This window comes from Bombus fervidus, chromosome 12, assembly GCF_041682495.2.
Source record: "Bombus fervidus isolate BK054 chromosome 12, iyBomFerv1, whole genome shotgun sequence".
In the NCBI taxonomy this organism is placed as follows: domain Eukaryota; kingdom Metazoa; phylum Arthropoda; class Insecta; order Hymenoptera; family Apidae; genus Bombus; species Bombus fervidus.
In genome coordinates, this window is record NC_091528.1 from 4,574,305 (window position 1) to 4,588,825 (window position 14,521).

The 14,521-nt window shown below is 35.7% G+C and overlaps 1 protein-coding gene across 12 annotated transcripts in view; it reads left to right on the top strand.

The window, feature by feature from the left end:
- The window catches only part of Gluclalpha (glycine receptor alpha 1), a 36,188-nt gene that overhangs the window by 216 nt on the left and 21,451 nt on the right, over nucleotides 1–14,521 (top strand). For 4 of the 12 annotated variants that reach the window (XM_072014152.2, XM_072014153.2, XM_072014159.2 and 1 more), the window contains exons 2-3: nucleotides 3,148–3,215; nucleotides 4,250–4,371. In XM_072014152.2, the coding sequence (XP_071870253.1) occupies nucleotides 3,157–3,215; nucleotides 4,250–4,371 (181 nt within the window). In that variant the 5' untranslated portion in view covers nucleotides 3,148–3,156. Of the gene's footprint in view, nucleotides 1–2,324; nucleotides 2,788–2,923; nucleotides 3,076–3,147; nucleotides 3,216–4,249; nucleotides 4,372–10,317; nucleotides 10,386–14,521 lie in introns of those variants that run through there. The other 8 variants (XM_072014151.2, XM_072014158.2, XM_072014155.1 and 5 more) reach the window with 7 other exon arrangements.

The window sequence follows — 14,521 nt, forward strand, 5'->3', positions numbered from 1 at the left end:
CTTTTCTCATATCGTATCGTTTCGTTTAGACTCTAAATTAATACCGGGTAATGACAACTTGCAAACGTATCCAGAGTGTTGTGTGCAGCAACGATTCGGGGCCACCACCCACGGCCAAACATTCCAGACGTCTCCCTCAAATGCATTTCGACCGATTATCCTCATTAATCACCATGTACTACCGTATTAATTTATTTTACGATTGACCGTGGCTGGACCGATGTGAACGTTGAAATTTCTGCTTGATCATCATCCTTTTTTGTGAAAGGGATCGAGTCGAAGCCAGAACAAACGAAATTGATAGAAAAATCGGCGAGCAGAGTTCAATCTGGTCTGGTGGTCAATTGAGGTCGTAGTATAGGTCAACAGAAAGATTGACAAGGAAGACGGGGGAATATAGACAGGCTTAGATAGAATAGCGAAACGAGATGGAGCTCGTGGTGGGGATTGTGCGTAACACAGATATGGATCCCTCGACTTCTGCATGAATGTTGGTTGTCTAGTCGCTAAGAAAAACATAGGCTTGCTTTGTTATCGCCAACTAATGACTAACTCGTTATCGTACACCCTCTTTCGGTGGCGTCACTGGGGATGCCTCGTTACACGTTTCATCCCTGGCTATTACGTGCAACTTGAAAAGACGCGTAACCGAGAAACAAGAAAAAGAAGAAATAGGAGATCAACTACTTTCTATATGAAATATTTCCCATATGAAATGGAACAACATTTTTTTCACCACTCTTTTACACGACGGTTTCGTAAAACTTGTAAAGTGAGATGAAATGTGTCGAGCGGAACAAGTCGAGCGTATTTTACTTGATTAAAATTAACGCCAGATGGAGGTGTTTAGCAACGGAGGGAAAGCAATTACTTAAAAACACGTCCATGTATCCAGGATTTGTTTGATAAAGAAATTTATTCACACTCTTGCTTAAGCGCTCTCGAGAAGCAGCAATACAAACACGTTCCGCGCATACGTGTACACACATACACACACTTACATATATGTGTGTATATATATATATACACATGCTTACGTATATGTATATGTATATATACACAACACACGTATACTATATACACATCCGATGCTGACCTAATTCGTATGGAGTACCGTTCGCAGCAATCATTTGCCTTTCGCGTATCCTGTTGTCGCTTTCAACTTTCAGCTTCTCGCGCGATTTGCGTAATTAAATGGAACGCGCGATACATCGTATTGTTCAATAGACCCGTTCTATTTATTCTTTTCCCAAGATCAAGAGAGTTCGATGATATATAATAAATAACATGGAATTCACGAATTCGTCCAATTTCCAAGATAACATTAATTACATGCCGGATAATTCATAGTTTCGTCGATTCTCTTAATGAAAATCCATTTTTCGTGCTCGGTCAAACCCACCTTTGTCACTTTCTCTCTTCCGACGTTTACTACGTAAAGACTAATTATTAATTAACCGATTTTCAGTTAATAAAATCTCCTGCTTTCCCTCTCACCTTATTTATCGCCGAACCTAATTATTAATTAAGCGATTTTCATGGAATGGAATTTCAAATGGATTCGATGATCGAGAACGAGGTTTTTCACTTCATGAAAAATCTATAGGCATGTTCGTTTTTTTTTTTTTTAAGCTGTTTACTGATTAACGATACGTGCCTGTTTTCGAAAGTTCGTCGTTGTTTTCTCCTCGAATTATCGAACCGTTTACATTCGACGGTGATCAACGCCGTTACGATTTTATGCGTGTTTGAACGGCGAGGAAAACATCGATCAAGTAAAACAGCGTATACACAGGCAGGGTGGCACGGTTGAAAAACAAAGCTGCCTTAACTGTATGGTCACTTACGGCGTCTGGCAGTGTAGTAGGTCAGTGTGCGGCCAGACGCTCGCCCAGTAGAATCGGTCCGCGCAAAGTCAGGCAATGTCCAGTTCTTCAAATATATACGAGTTTCTGTTCCCTTCCCTGATTTTCAAATAATCCCCATTCTTCTTGGGGAAAATATCCTTATAAATTGCTAATCCTATTATATTGCTGTGAAATGTAGTCGCAGGATTTTTAAGTGTTTAAACAAAGTTAGAGCGTCTTATGTGTATCGTGTGATTCCAATACAATGCCTGATTTGTTCGGCCAATCGTTTTATGGTGTTCTAAAAAAATATTCAAAGTCCTGATTAATTGAACATTGAAACTTCAATAGTGTGATAATTTCGGGAAATAAAAATTGATTCTCAAGCGTTGAGCAACAGTCAGACGTTGGATAGTTAATCGGTAGCAGTACACATTTTCTGAGATTTCCTGATCCAATCTCTGTTAAAAGCTTCCAACATAGTATCGTAATTCCTGTCCGACGGTCGTTTATCATGTTTACAGCTACGTGTACATATGTCTCTATAACTTGGCTTCGCTTCAAATCGGCAAATTTCATCGCGTCTATTTTCTGGAAATTATTCGATTTTTAGTTGCTCCATCGGGATATAATAAATTTTAGTGCGCTCATAGAGCTAAATTACGGATATTTATAAACATAATAATATATTCATGACTCTGCGTATTTGTGGGATAAAACTGATAACCCGTTGATGTATACTTTTATTGCGCGCGAACCGTGTTCGAACCGATGCATATATTAAATTTTGTTGAATATTTTAAGATGAAGTTAATTTAAAATTCTTGTTAAAACCGGGCCAAAAACATTCCCGATTGAGTTTATACGAGGCAATTAGAAGCCAAGCTAGACAGACGCATTTACAGAAAATTTCCTAATTTCGGTATTAGAATAGACATACGTATGTCTAATTTTCCAGAAACTAAATGATTAACTTCGACAGAGTCAGTCAGTTAGACTTCTACGTGGCTCGTATAAATTCCTAATAAAAATTAGAAATCGAAATATTTATATTTTCCGATCGAATTAAAGATAATATAAAATTTTTTCTTCGTTTTAATAAGTTTTCCCTAAGGGGATTCAAAAGTAGAAAACATGCATAGGAATTATTTTATCGGTTCAAATATTTCTTTTGTCAGAATTATTGCCATTTAACCTATTAGACCATATTTTAATCACGAATAAAAACGTAAACGTCGACTTTCATTAACGAGTTAAATTCTCTTGTAGCATTAAACAATGATTTATTTCTGCATTACAGGCTGCCGCAATGTGGCCTGGAGTATTGAAGTTATTGGTGTTACTAACATTCTTGCTACATCTATCAAGGTACGTTTCTCATCCATTCTTCATCATTCAAGCTTCTAATCGCAGGAATCGATATCTCACATTTAATAAACAAACTAAATACTTTGGAAAAATAACTGTAATCTGTCAATTTAATAATATTATTGGTTAATAAATTATTGTACAGGAAGTTCCAGCGAGCAACGTTTAAGCTATTCGCGATCAGAATCAAATTTTCAACTTTTAATGACAAATTCCAGCTGCTGAAATTTAAATTTTATTATCAATTCGAGGTCCAGAAAAACAACAAAAGTCTGAATGAAGATAAGATTATGCAATCAATTAAATCTGTTACTTCCAAGGGTTGAAATATAAATTTTGCATCAATTTGGTGTCTAGAGAAATGAACAAAATTCTGAATAGATCAGTCAATACTATAATTTATAATTATAAATTTCAAGTTTTCATACGTAAATAAATTATAGAGTTTTAAGCACTTGTGGAAAATTTGAAGGTGCAAGAATGCACACGATGCGTATAATATGCAAAAATATATAAGATAGATATGTAGTGACACCATGTTACTGTACCAAAGTTGTACCAAGGTCTAAAGACAAACGAGCAGCGGACAGATTGTTATTGCCGTTACTGGTAATCTTCAAGTGGAGTTACATAACAAATATAACTTCGAATTTTTTTGCAATAAGTTCGTCAATACAAATATATGAACGTGTTCCTTACGACATAGTTGAATTGTTATCCTTTCTGTGATCTACTATTACAATTTCATCCACTCGTTGCATTATTAAATATACCTACATGTTTAATCCACCTCAGATATATTATATAAAATATACAAGATAACCAAAGTAGAGTATTTATTATAGTATTTAATATAGGAAGAAAATTGCTATTTACATTCCGTTTCTTTAATTATGTTCATGAAAGTATAAAAAACGCATCAAAATGCGCATTCTACGTATTGATGTCTAGAAGAACAAAAGAATTCAAAACAAGTAGCAAGACGATAGAGTGTAAAAAAGATGTTATTTATATATTTCTTATTATGATTGCAGATGTGCGCAGATGCAGAAAAAGGTGGTGAATTTCCGGGAAAAGGAGAAGGAAGTGTTAGACGACATTCTAGGACCAGGACGGTACGACGCGCGTATACGGCCCAGTGGAGAAAATGGAACAGGTGAATATATGAATGTTCTTTTTTTACGTCCATTATTCCTTCCAGTCTTCCTTACCAAAAGAAAAAAAGAGAAAAATCGACCAATTATACCAACATTGTCATAAAGAAGTCGGATACGATTAAGAAGACAATGAAGCCTAAAAGTTTAGCTTGAATAAGCCTCGGATAAAAGGGTAATTCGTTTTGTCAGCTGTACCGCTTACAACAGTTCTAAATGAAATTCTATGATACTCTAATCTGATCAAGAGCCCTGCAACTGGTTATCTAGCTGATATTTTTTCTACGAAATCAAGGATTAATTAATGCGCTATTCTAATCGTCATTAAATACTCCACGTTTTTGTAGAGCAACTTGCAAATGATTTGAAAAGTTAGAACAAGTGTTTGAAACATTCTTACGTATATACCAACGCGTATATTACTTTAATAGGATATCCTGTTACTTTAATAGGACTAGCGAACAGAGAGTTTCGAATTATAATGTATATGAATCTTATTATTTTTGTGAAACATTTTTTTTTTTTATCGAGACGCCTCCAAAATTTTGCATATTCTAAATTCGTGCAATCTGAATGTTAATTTCTTTCCTCAAACTAAAGTTTCATTTAGTTCTCGTTTCCTATGTATATATATATTCCTATGTGTGTATATATATATATAGAGAGAGAATTTTTCAAACTAATCAATACTCGAGCTGCACTGTGAGGCACTTGTTAGCGATTCTGAATAATCTAAACCCATGTTATCGGTTTGCTAGTAGAGCGACGCATTTGAGATTCCTATCCGTGAGAATTAATTGTGAAATTGAACTATTTACTAGAATGGAAGTGCCACAATTATCCAATCAATATACCATTTAACAAGGATATCATATTTCATAAAATAAGCTTTTAATCCTTTTTTCAGCGAGCGATATAGATAAATAATACTTTACTGGAGGCTGATAAATATTTTCATTGCAAAGTAATTGGCTCTTCTCGTAAATTAATCATTTTCTACTTGAAACTTTTCATCTCAACCGTTTCAAAATTTATTTTTCTCCCAATTAGTCGTGTCACTCGTCTAGCAAACCAACGACATGCCTCGGACAGAGCTCGATTCCGCAAAATTTCATGTTTAACTATAATCTGCTGTTGATTTGCACAATTCTTACTAACAGGCATAGTTGTCACTACTCAAAGAAAGAAATAGAAAAAATATATATATATATATATATACAACGATATGAAAAAGAGGGAAAGATCGAATGAAAGATCGAATGAAAACGTATCCGCAGTCGAGGACACGTATTCATGGGGGTCGTTATAGGCTTTACACCCGGCGAAGCACGTAAAACGTTTTAAGAAGTAAACGTGTCAAAGAGGAACAAGCTACTGTATTCGAGGTAACATCCCCGTTGGCAGTGTGCCGACAAATTGCAGGCGTGACGAGTTTTGCAGCGGATGGGGGAAACAAAATGCGTCCACGAACACGACTTTTGTTGGAATCGATACCGGTAGCAATGGTCAACGACGAGCTGGCACACGATCCGTTGTCATTCCGTGACAGCGAGTACCAGATCATGTAAACGAATCGTGTTCATACACATACGGACACTGGCTTCTATGTAGTAGAGAATGCATATGTGGAAATTCTATCAAGTTTCTAGGAACATCTTCCTATAGATAGAGCAATGAAATTCTTCGAATAATTGGCATAAGTGATCTATTTTATTCTTGACGAGTTAACAACCTCGTTGAGTTAATATCTACGTTGCTTCAAATAATAGGGGAACATGTCATGTTTCAAAGTTATATGGTCGAACAAAATACATGATACCAGTGGCAATTGGCTTTTTCTTTTTTATAAATCCGAAGGTGAATTTTCTTTCTTAAAATAAATTTTACATGAGTTCTGGGACGAATGTAGCGTAGGATGAATGTATTCAGAATTTTCAAATAATGAGACGAACGAAGATACTGGAGTTGTTAGCAATCTTCTTTTGAGAGTTTGCTTTTTAAAATCTGTCGCATTTTCTATGGGAACACACACATATGATACTGTTACTACTGCATTTAAAAAATCAAGATTGTTCTCCGGATCCGCTTTACGTCATCTGTAAAGAAACGATTGCCGTCAGCATGTTTCTTCTTCAATCCTATAACTCTCACAAGTAATATGTTCACGTATTATTTGAAATAAGGAAAATGTTTTAGGTAAACATAGCTGGTAGGGCACCCACGTATGTCAGAAAATAAGAACGAAAATTTAGATTTCTATTAACATTCGAGATACTTTTATGTAACTTTATCCCTTTGGAAGATCGTTTTGATAATCGTTGTAAGTAATTTTATGAAGAGCATATTTTCAGACACTGATACTCGTATTCTCAATACAGAGTGTTTGAAAATCACAGATTAGGAAAGTACAGAAGAATAGAAGGTACATTTTTTGTCTAATCGATTTACATTCGTTTCTATTTCACTTTTTATGTAACAACGTTTAATAATTATTATTACATATTTGTTATAATTTCTTACTGGAAAATTCCTGAAATCTGAAATCGAAAGACTCAGGCTTTGTTCCTTAAAAATGAAAGAGAAACGACGATACGTTTATTAGACTAAAATGTATACTTTCCTAACTAATAATATTAAAACGCTATGTCTATAGAGCTGACATTGTCTCAGTATATTTCTGAAAAATAAGAATACTTGTAACTCGTCAAAATTTCAAAACAATATTTCAAAAACGGTAATTTAAAATGCTGAAACTTTTGATAACGATAAAATAGAATATCTATCGTGCTGCACCAGGATTTATTGAAAATGTACAAGTCACGTTGAAGAAACAACGCGAGGAGAACACAGAGATCAATTTTGCTTCTGTGTAAGATGACAGTCGCAGCATGACGTATTTCACGTAGCCTTTCGCTTATCTGACAGAACAAGACAGGAGATCAATATGTTTATATATTCATTTATTTTTCTTTTTCCAAAGAAATTTGAATGCAAAGTAGTGTACGGTGGTAATCTGCCAAATTTCCATATCGCGAAGATATTAAAAATGGAGATGATGATGGAGTGGAGAAGGAGAGGAGAGATGGGCAGGGGGATGATGCTACCTTGCTAGGAGAAAAAGGGATGATGACACTTGGGCAACCGAAGGTTTATTATTTACATATATTTTTCTGTTTATATTTTGTCTTTCTTATGCGAATGAAGTGGATGGAAATGTAGACAAGATACCTCTATTCATATGTATACACGACATGCATACATGATAGTATCTGAAAAAGAGTCGCTTGTTGTGTCTTTATCATTAGTTCCATTTTAGTTTCCTTTTTATCGTTTTAATACTTCTACAAATTTTACTATGAGTTTCCTGCTAAAGAAATTTGTTCTTTCAGTTGCAGTGAAGCTTTTAACCATTTTAATACTGATACAAACGTGGACTACGTCAAACTAATAAAAGTTGTCCTACTCTCCTTGAACATAACTTTTTTTCTTTTAAGGATAGTTGAAATTTTGACTGATTCGTTAAAATCTACGTTTATTGAATAGCATCCTGAGTGATTCTTTTGTTTTATTCATAATAAATCTTTACGGATTTATTTAATTCAATTGAAGCAGATACTTGTCAACCCTTTCATTTCTAAATTACGTAACAGCCTAAGGACGTATTTCTGCAATATTTCTATCCAGAGAAACAAACGATTTGCACAAATATTTGGCATAAAGTTTATTTGGAATTCTATCATTACAGTCTGACGAGAATAACATTCTATTTCATACGATTACTTTGTGAGAATGAAATTACGATCCTACTATGATATACGAATTTTTATCTCTCGTCTCAGGAAAATAAAAGAATACAAATTTTAAACGCTTCGAAACCGAAACGAGAAGCATAACGACGATTCTTTCATATTTAACTCGGAATTAAATAGTCGTTCGACGATAGAAAACTACAATTGGACAAAAATTGATGTAACAGGGTTAACAGGTATCGGTATCCAGGTTATGGGAAATTTTTCGATTACTCTTCACAGTCTCTCTATTAGCCGTAATTCTCTTCCTCGCTGGAATTTCCAACGTTCTAAATTCCTACCAGCGAATCACGTTGCGAGCTAAGTTCGATTAGTCCTAATTATGCGCCCGGAACATATTCCATCTCGCGTAACTGTCTACTCTGTACAAAACACCGTGTAGAATTTCAGACAATGGCATTGAACGCCTCGGAAAATTGGACCGCGAATTCCTATTGTTCGATAGGTCAGAGAAAGTATAGTATATCGTCGATAATTACAGTCGACTTCGTACCGCCTCGAGGTTCATGTTGTGTCACGAGGGTTTCTTTTTTTTTTTCTTCTTTCTCTACCATTTCCAGATGTACTCGTTGCCCTTTCTTTTCTCTTTACCATCAGACAGCATATTTAGAGAGCAGCGGTTTTCCTTTTTTTTCCTGTTTCTCTTTCTTTTTTCTCTTTTCTTTTTTCTTTTTTTTTTTTTCTTTTTGCGGCCACACCAATTTACAGCCACAGACGAGTTTCTAATTAGAAACAGGGAAAGATTTCGTTTCAGCTGGTAGCTATGACTGAGAAACACAACCGTCTGCTTGTTAATCATTGTTACACGATTGCTTCTTGTACCGTACTCGAGCAAAGGAAAACAGAACGAAATGGGAACAGTTTATCGGGTTTACTCAAATGGCAAGCGAAGGTAAGATAGCAATTCTATCTATATTCTTACGATGGATCGAGTAACTTACGACGAAACAATTAACGTAATCCAAAAGAATAAACGAAATGTTTTAACAGCGGAGTTCGTTCCGTGTATATGCTGATACTGTTATGTAATTAAACACGAGGAATAGATAAAACAGCTAATGCGTCTAAGTAGATAAAAGGTTCGAAGTAAATTGGGGCAGATAATTACACGTTTATAATTTATCGTAGTTACATATACCGACAGGCTGTTTCATGTAGCGCGAATAAAAATTCGATAATTCTAGCAGATAAATGTTTACCATTGCGAAACAACATATAATAAAATATCTTCGAACGTATGGAATTTTTAAGGAAAATTCATAATTTCTTTCAATTATAAATCATCGAGACTACACAGTGGACGTTAAACAAGCGTACTTTTACTACACCCAATGTAAGAGCGATGGAGTTTTATTTTGACAATCAGCTTTCGTTATCTTAATAATATAATAGTTTTACAATATTGCTGCTGATATTGCAAGAACTTTGATAATATTTCTCTAAGTAAATATCATTGAAATTTCTTTGGAAATCTCATGAAACAGTCTGCATACATGACGATCTATTTTTAATGTGAGAGTCCGATTACCAAATCTGTTTTGGTATCTGTGTCACAGCACTTTGCCCGTAGCTTCCGAACGTTCTAGACATTTAATCCCTTAATCCGTAGTAGAGACCTATACACCGTGTACATTTTCTACTTGTTACACGAGCACATCCGAATTCTCGATAAAAATGAAACAAGCCTACTTTGGTATAAATGTTCCCGTATATGTGTGTATCTAGCCACAATGTGTAGAACATACGAAATGACTACAATCCCAGGATTAAAGAAATCTTTAATCTGTCCGATATCTAGACGATTATCGACAGCGATTAGGACAACTTACACGAAGTCTACACGAGGAGATGGTTCGAAAAAGCGATTGAGGATTTTCGTCTAATTTTCCCCCTACTCTGTCCCCTTTACCCCGACAACCCTTACGAAAGAAAGTAACACGGCCACTCGTAGGAAATTCGGAAAAAAGAGAAACGAAAAGAACACTCAAGAAAATGAACAAATTTCTGGTAAACGAAAGTAAATTACAAAAAAAAAAAACGAAACAAATAAAAAGACAAAACTATTCCAGTAGAGTATTGTAAGACACGAAAAAAAAAAATTGACTGACTAAAAGGGGGCTCTATTGTTTTTGCCCTTAGATGGGCCGGCCATTGTCCGGGTAAACCTGTTTGTGCGAAGCATTGCGACAATTAGTGACATCAAGATGGTAAGTATACATTAAACCAATCCAAAAATCTTTACAACGCGGTGCAATGCCATTTCTCTCTTGGCGGGTACTGTTTCCTTATTTTTCTGTTGCTTGCAATGATTAAAAGTAGGCGCAATGTAGGTCTTAGAGTCTCGATAATCAATTTCAGAAGCAAAACGAGAACCCACACAAAAAAAAAGAAGAAAAGAAAAGAAAAGAAAAAAGTAAAGAACGTACAAAAGAAAAGAAGAAAAGATTGTTGAACAAGGCCTCAGCATTTACGCGAACGGCGACCATAACAATGGCAGCAGGCCAGCATCTTGTCCCTTCTCCGTTACCATTCATTATTATGTCAACACTATCCGTTTCTTGCCAGTGATGCCAGATTTTATAAGAATTTTTCTGGGAATTGCGTGTTAATTCGACAGAGAAAATCCGATAAGGAATCCTAATTGTTGATCCTGCGTGCGATTTTTCACGACTCCAATAGAACATCTTAATTCGAATAGAAGGTTTTTTTTTTAATTCGAACAGAATCTTTTAATTCGACAGAGAATTATGCGAAAATCTGTTTCAATTTAACGGAGAATCGTATGAAATTCGAAACGAAGAATCATCATCCGATAAGTTTTTCATGCAACTCATTACAATTCGAATAGAGGAAATCTTTTTAATTTCACAGAGTGGCGCGAAAATTCTATCATACGACCTATTCGAATTGAAATGGTAAATTTCGATTGGAATCGAATTCTACAGTCGTGTGGAAATCTTCCATTTATATACGCCAATGAATAAGATTCCAGTACGATATACGAATTGCTAATGGTACGAAGGAACAGTCGTTAGAAATTCGCATGAGACCTCTGTCGGGTTTACCCTCCTGCTGGAATCGCATTACGTCTAATCGATCGCAAAAGGAAGTTTGCATTAATCGGAACATTAGGAAAAATCTTTCTTTCTCTTTCTGTAATAATCGGGAAAGCAATCTTTGCTGATGCACTGTGGTTACAGTCATACGTACGAACATTGTCCGGAAATTCAGTTATTTTAAATCTTTGAAAAATCGCCTGGCTTTGATGTAATTTACCTTACCGTGTGTACACGAATAGACATTTCCCCCACAGAATTACTCGATCTTCAACGAAACATTGTTGGCTTGTATCGCCGTACGTAAATGTTGATAATCGCTGGCGACCAGGTTTTGGCTAGAATTTGCAATAAACGAAATTAAGCGAGCGAAGCCAAAACCAATAAAATAGATCTTACCAGTACCAGCGTGACGGTGCAAGATATTATCTCCATCAACGATATTTCATTTTCGATCGAATAATTCTATTCAAAAATAGTTCTTCACAAGTATTCGGCAAATGGCCACGAAAGTATTTTCACGATTATCAATCGTATAAATATACGATTCTAAGCACGGAGGGTGTCCTTCCCGAAATAAATCCTTCGATCTGGGAACACTGTCGCGCGACGCTCGCCATAGACCCCTTCGTAGATTCTGATTAAAAGTCTTGTCTGCTCCCATCGATCTCGTCTATCACTTTGTTGATTACCACCTGCCGCCTCCCCCTCACACTCGTTCTCTCACACAGCCAGATATACATATTAATCAATATTCGTTGCCTTTATTTTTCATCTGTGTACAATATTGATTCTCCCCTTTAATTTAGAATGACTGATCACACACAAAACCAATTAGCATCTCTAGCATAGATACAGGCATGTGGCATTCTAGCTTCGATGTTCACGTATGTACATACACAGTTTATACGCTATACATAGGAGCACAGACGTTGTTGCAGAGGGAGAGACGAAGAGAGTAAAATGAAAGGTGAAGGGAGAAAGAGAGAAAGAGAGACGAAATGGAAAGATAAAGGAGAAGAGGGATAGGAAAGCGAGAAAAGAGAAACGAGAGGAGAGAGAGAGAGAGAGAGAGAGAGAGAGGGAAAGATAAGAGAAAAGAAATGGAAAAGGATTATATTGGCAGAGTGTTTGGTCTCATAGGTTCCCTCCAACTTTTTCATCCCCGTTTTTCGTAGTTCCTCATAGTGCTTGATGACTTAGTAATTACGTTTTGCTACGTTTAATTGCGTTCACGAACGATCGGATACGTCCGGTATTACTTGTTCTACCTTTTCAACGTGTCACACCATGTGAGTACACACAGAGGATCGATACAATTATGCGTGAATTATTTTCCGATCAGAGGCGGTCCTGACAAGTGGTTCTACGATAGGCGAAATCACACGTTTCACGTAGCTTCGTGACGAACCGTAGACGCGTCCAGGCATACTTGAGACAAGGTTGCGACGTTCTGCGAATTTTCTGCATGCATTTCACGCGAGTTGCAACCTGCGTCAAGATATTGAGAAATCGGAGAAGGATTGGAATTTGAAATTTATCATAGTCTGTCTGGACTATGATCGAGATTCAACGATAGAAAAATTAATTAATAGAATGTATACGTGTAAAGACACAGGTCTATAACGCGTCCAACCAAAGTATTGAAATTTAATGAAACTAACAGTACGTGGAAAGTGAGTCAAAAAGATTTATTCGAAGAGCGTCGAGCAACGAGAATGTTTTTGATTCACTGTGTCGACGATCTCTGTTTTACAAAATGCATTCGATAGAGACAACGATTCAGAAGAGAAAGCTATCCAGAAGTAATGTACAGAGTTTGTTTCAAATTTTCGACACTGGAACACGAGAGTCTTTTATGCTCACGTAAACCCCCTGTCGAATTTCCATATTGCTAAATACAAGGCTAAGCCGCTTCTTATACGCGCGCTATAGAATGATTTTCAAAATTCGAAAGAAACATTCGAAGATTTGAAGAATCATTTTAGTAGCTCTGCGTTTCGCTTTAAAATGCAAGATCGAGTAAGATGCATTTATTTGTTTTATCCTTTTTTTTTCTTAATGCTTTCTTAATCTGAGAATAGTAGCATTGACGCAAATTATGTAAATTAAGGATTAGTGAATGCTCGACACTGACTACAGGAACAACGTGTCCGACGTCTTGTCCTGGTTCATGTAGGGCGGAATGTTACGCAAACACTCTGTATGGCTCAGGACGATACGGCTGGCTCGTTCAACCAACAAATTAACTCTTAAACAACTTGTTGAGATTGCCCACGATATAACAACGCAGAGAACACTCAGTTATATCAGAAGCATTTAACGTAATTCAGTTTTTCAAATTGCCTCACAAAAATATTCACGTATTACACGAAACAGCACAAATAAGAAATTATGGAAATTTCTATGAATTACCCGCATAAGACGATTTGATTTTTACTTGTATCTATATTCGCTTGAATATTTCAAAAGTCGTAACGTTTTCTAAATATTTATTGAGAATGTTCATCAATTACGCGAAATAATTGAGATTTTCTGTCAATTCACATTTCATTTACAAACTGTAGTCGTTCAAATATTTGTCAAAGAATATTTGTCAAGAATATTTGCGAATAGAAGCGAGAAACTAATCGGTCTCTTCTTCATTTAACGCTTGTACGCGTAAGAAGTTACTTTATCTTGTCAGCAAGAATTATGTACACAAAATTAATAAGGAAGATGGTAATATTACACGTATGCTTGTTCAATATATACGAAGATCCAAACCAGGAGGAAGCTATAATTTCCTGCAGCTATTCTCGATCCACTAAACTCGAAAATTAAGTACGGTAATTCTGCTACTGCTTCGTTTTTTTAAATGGTAAAACCATGTTCTTAAGGATCCGTAAATAATATACAAGATGTTCACGTTATTAATTGTCAGCATTTCTTTGTGAGAAACACATACAATGATAAGGTTTTTGTTTTATCGTTCGGATGTCAGAGATAATGAAACTTTGTCTTCTTTTATTTTTCTCACAAAAAAAAAAAAGAAAAAAAATAACGCTCGGAGCTAATAACTTGAACACTGTGTATACACGAACGAAAAGTTCTTATAAACGCTTGTAAAATTCTTAGACTCTCGATATACTTATATGTTATATTCATCAAGTAAATGATTCCTTAACTCATTCTTTCCACTTCTTTTTTTTTAGTATCTACCTTCTTTTCTTCTCTTTGATGCTTTTCGTTAAGAATCTGTATTTTCACTAGTTTGCTTTACGATTGATTAGTTCGATCTGTTTCTC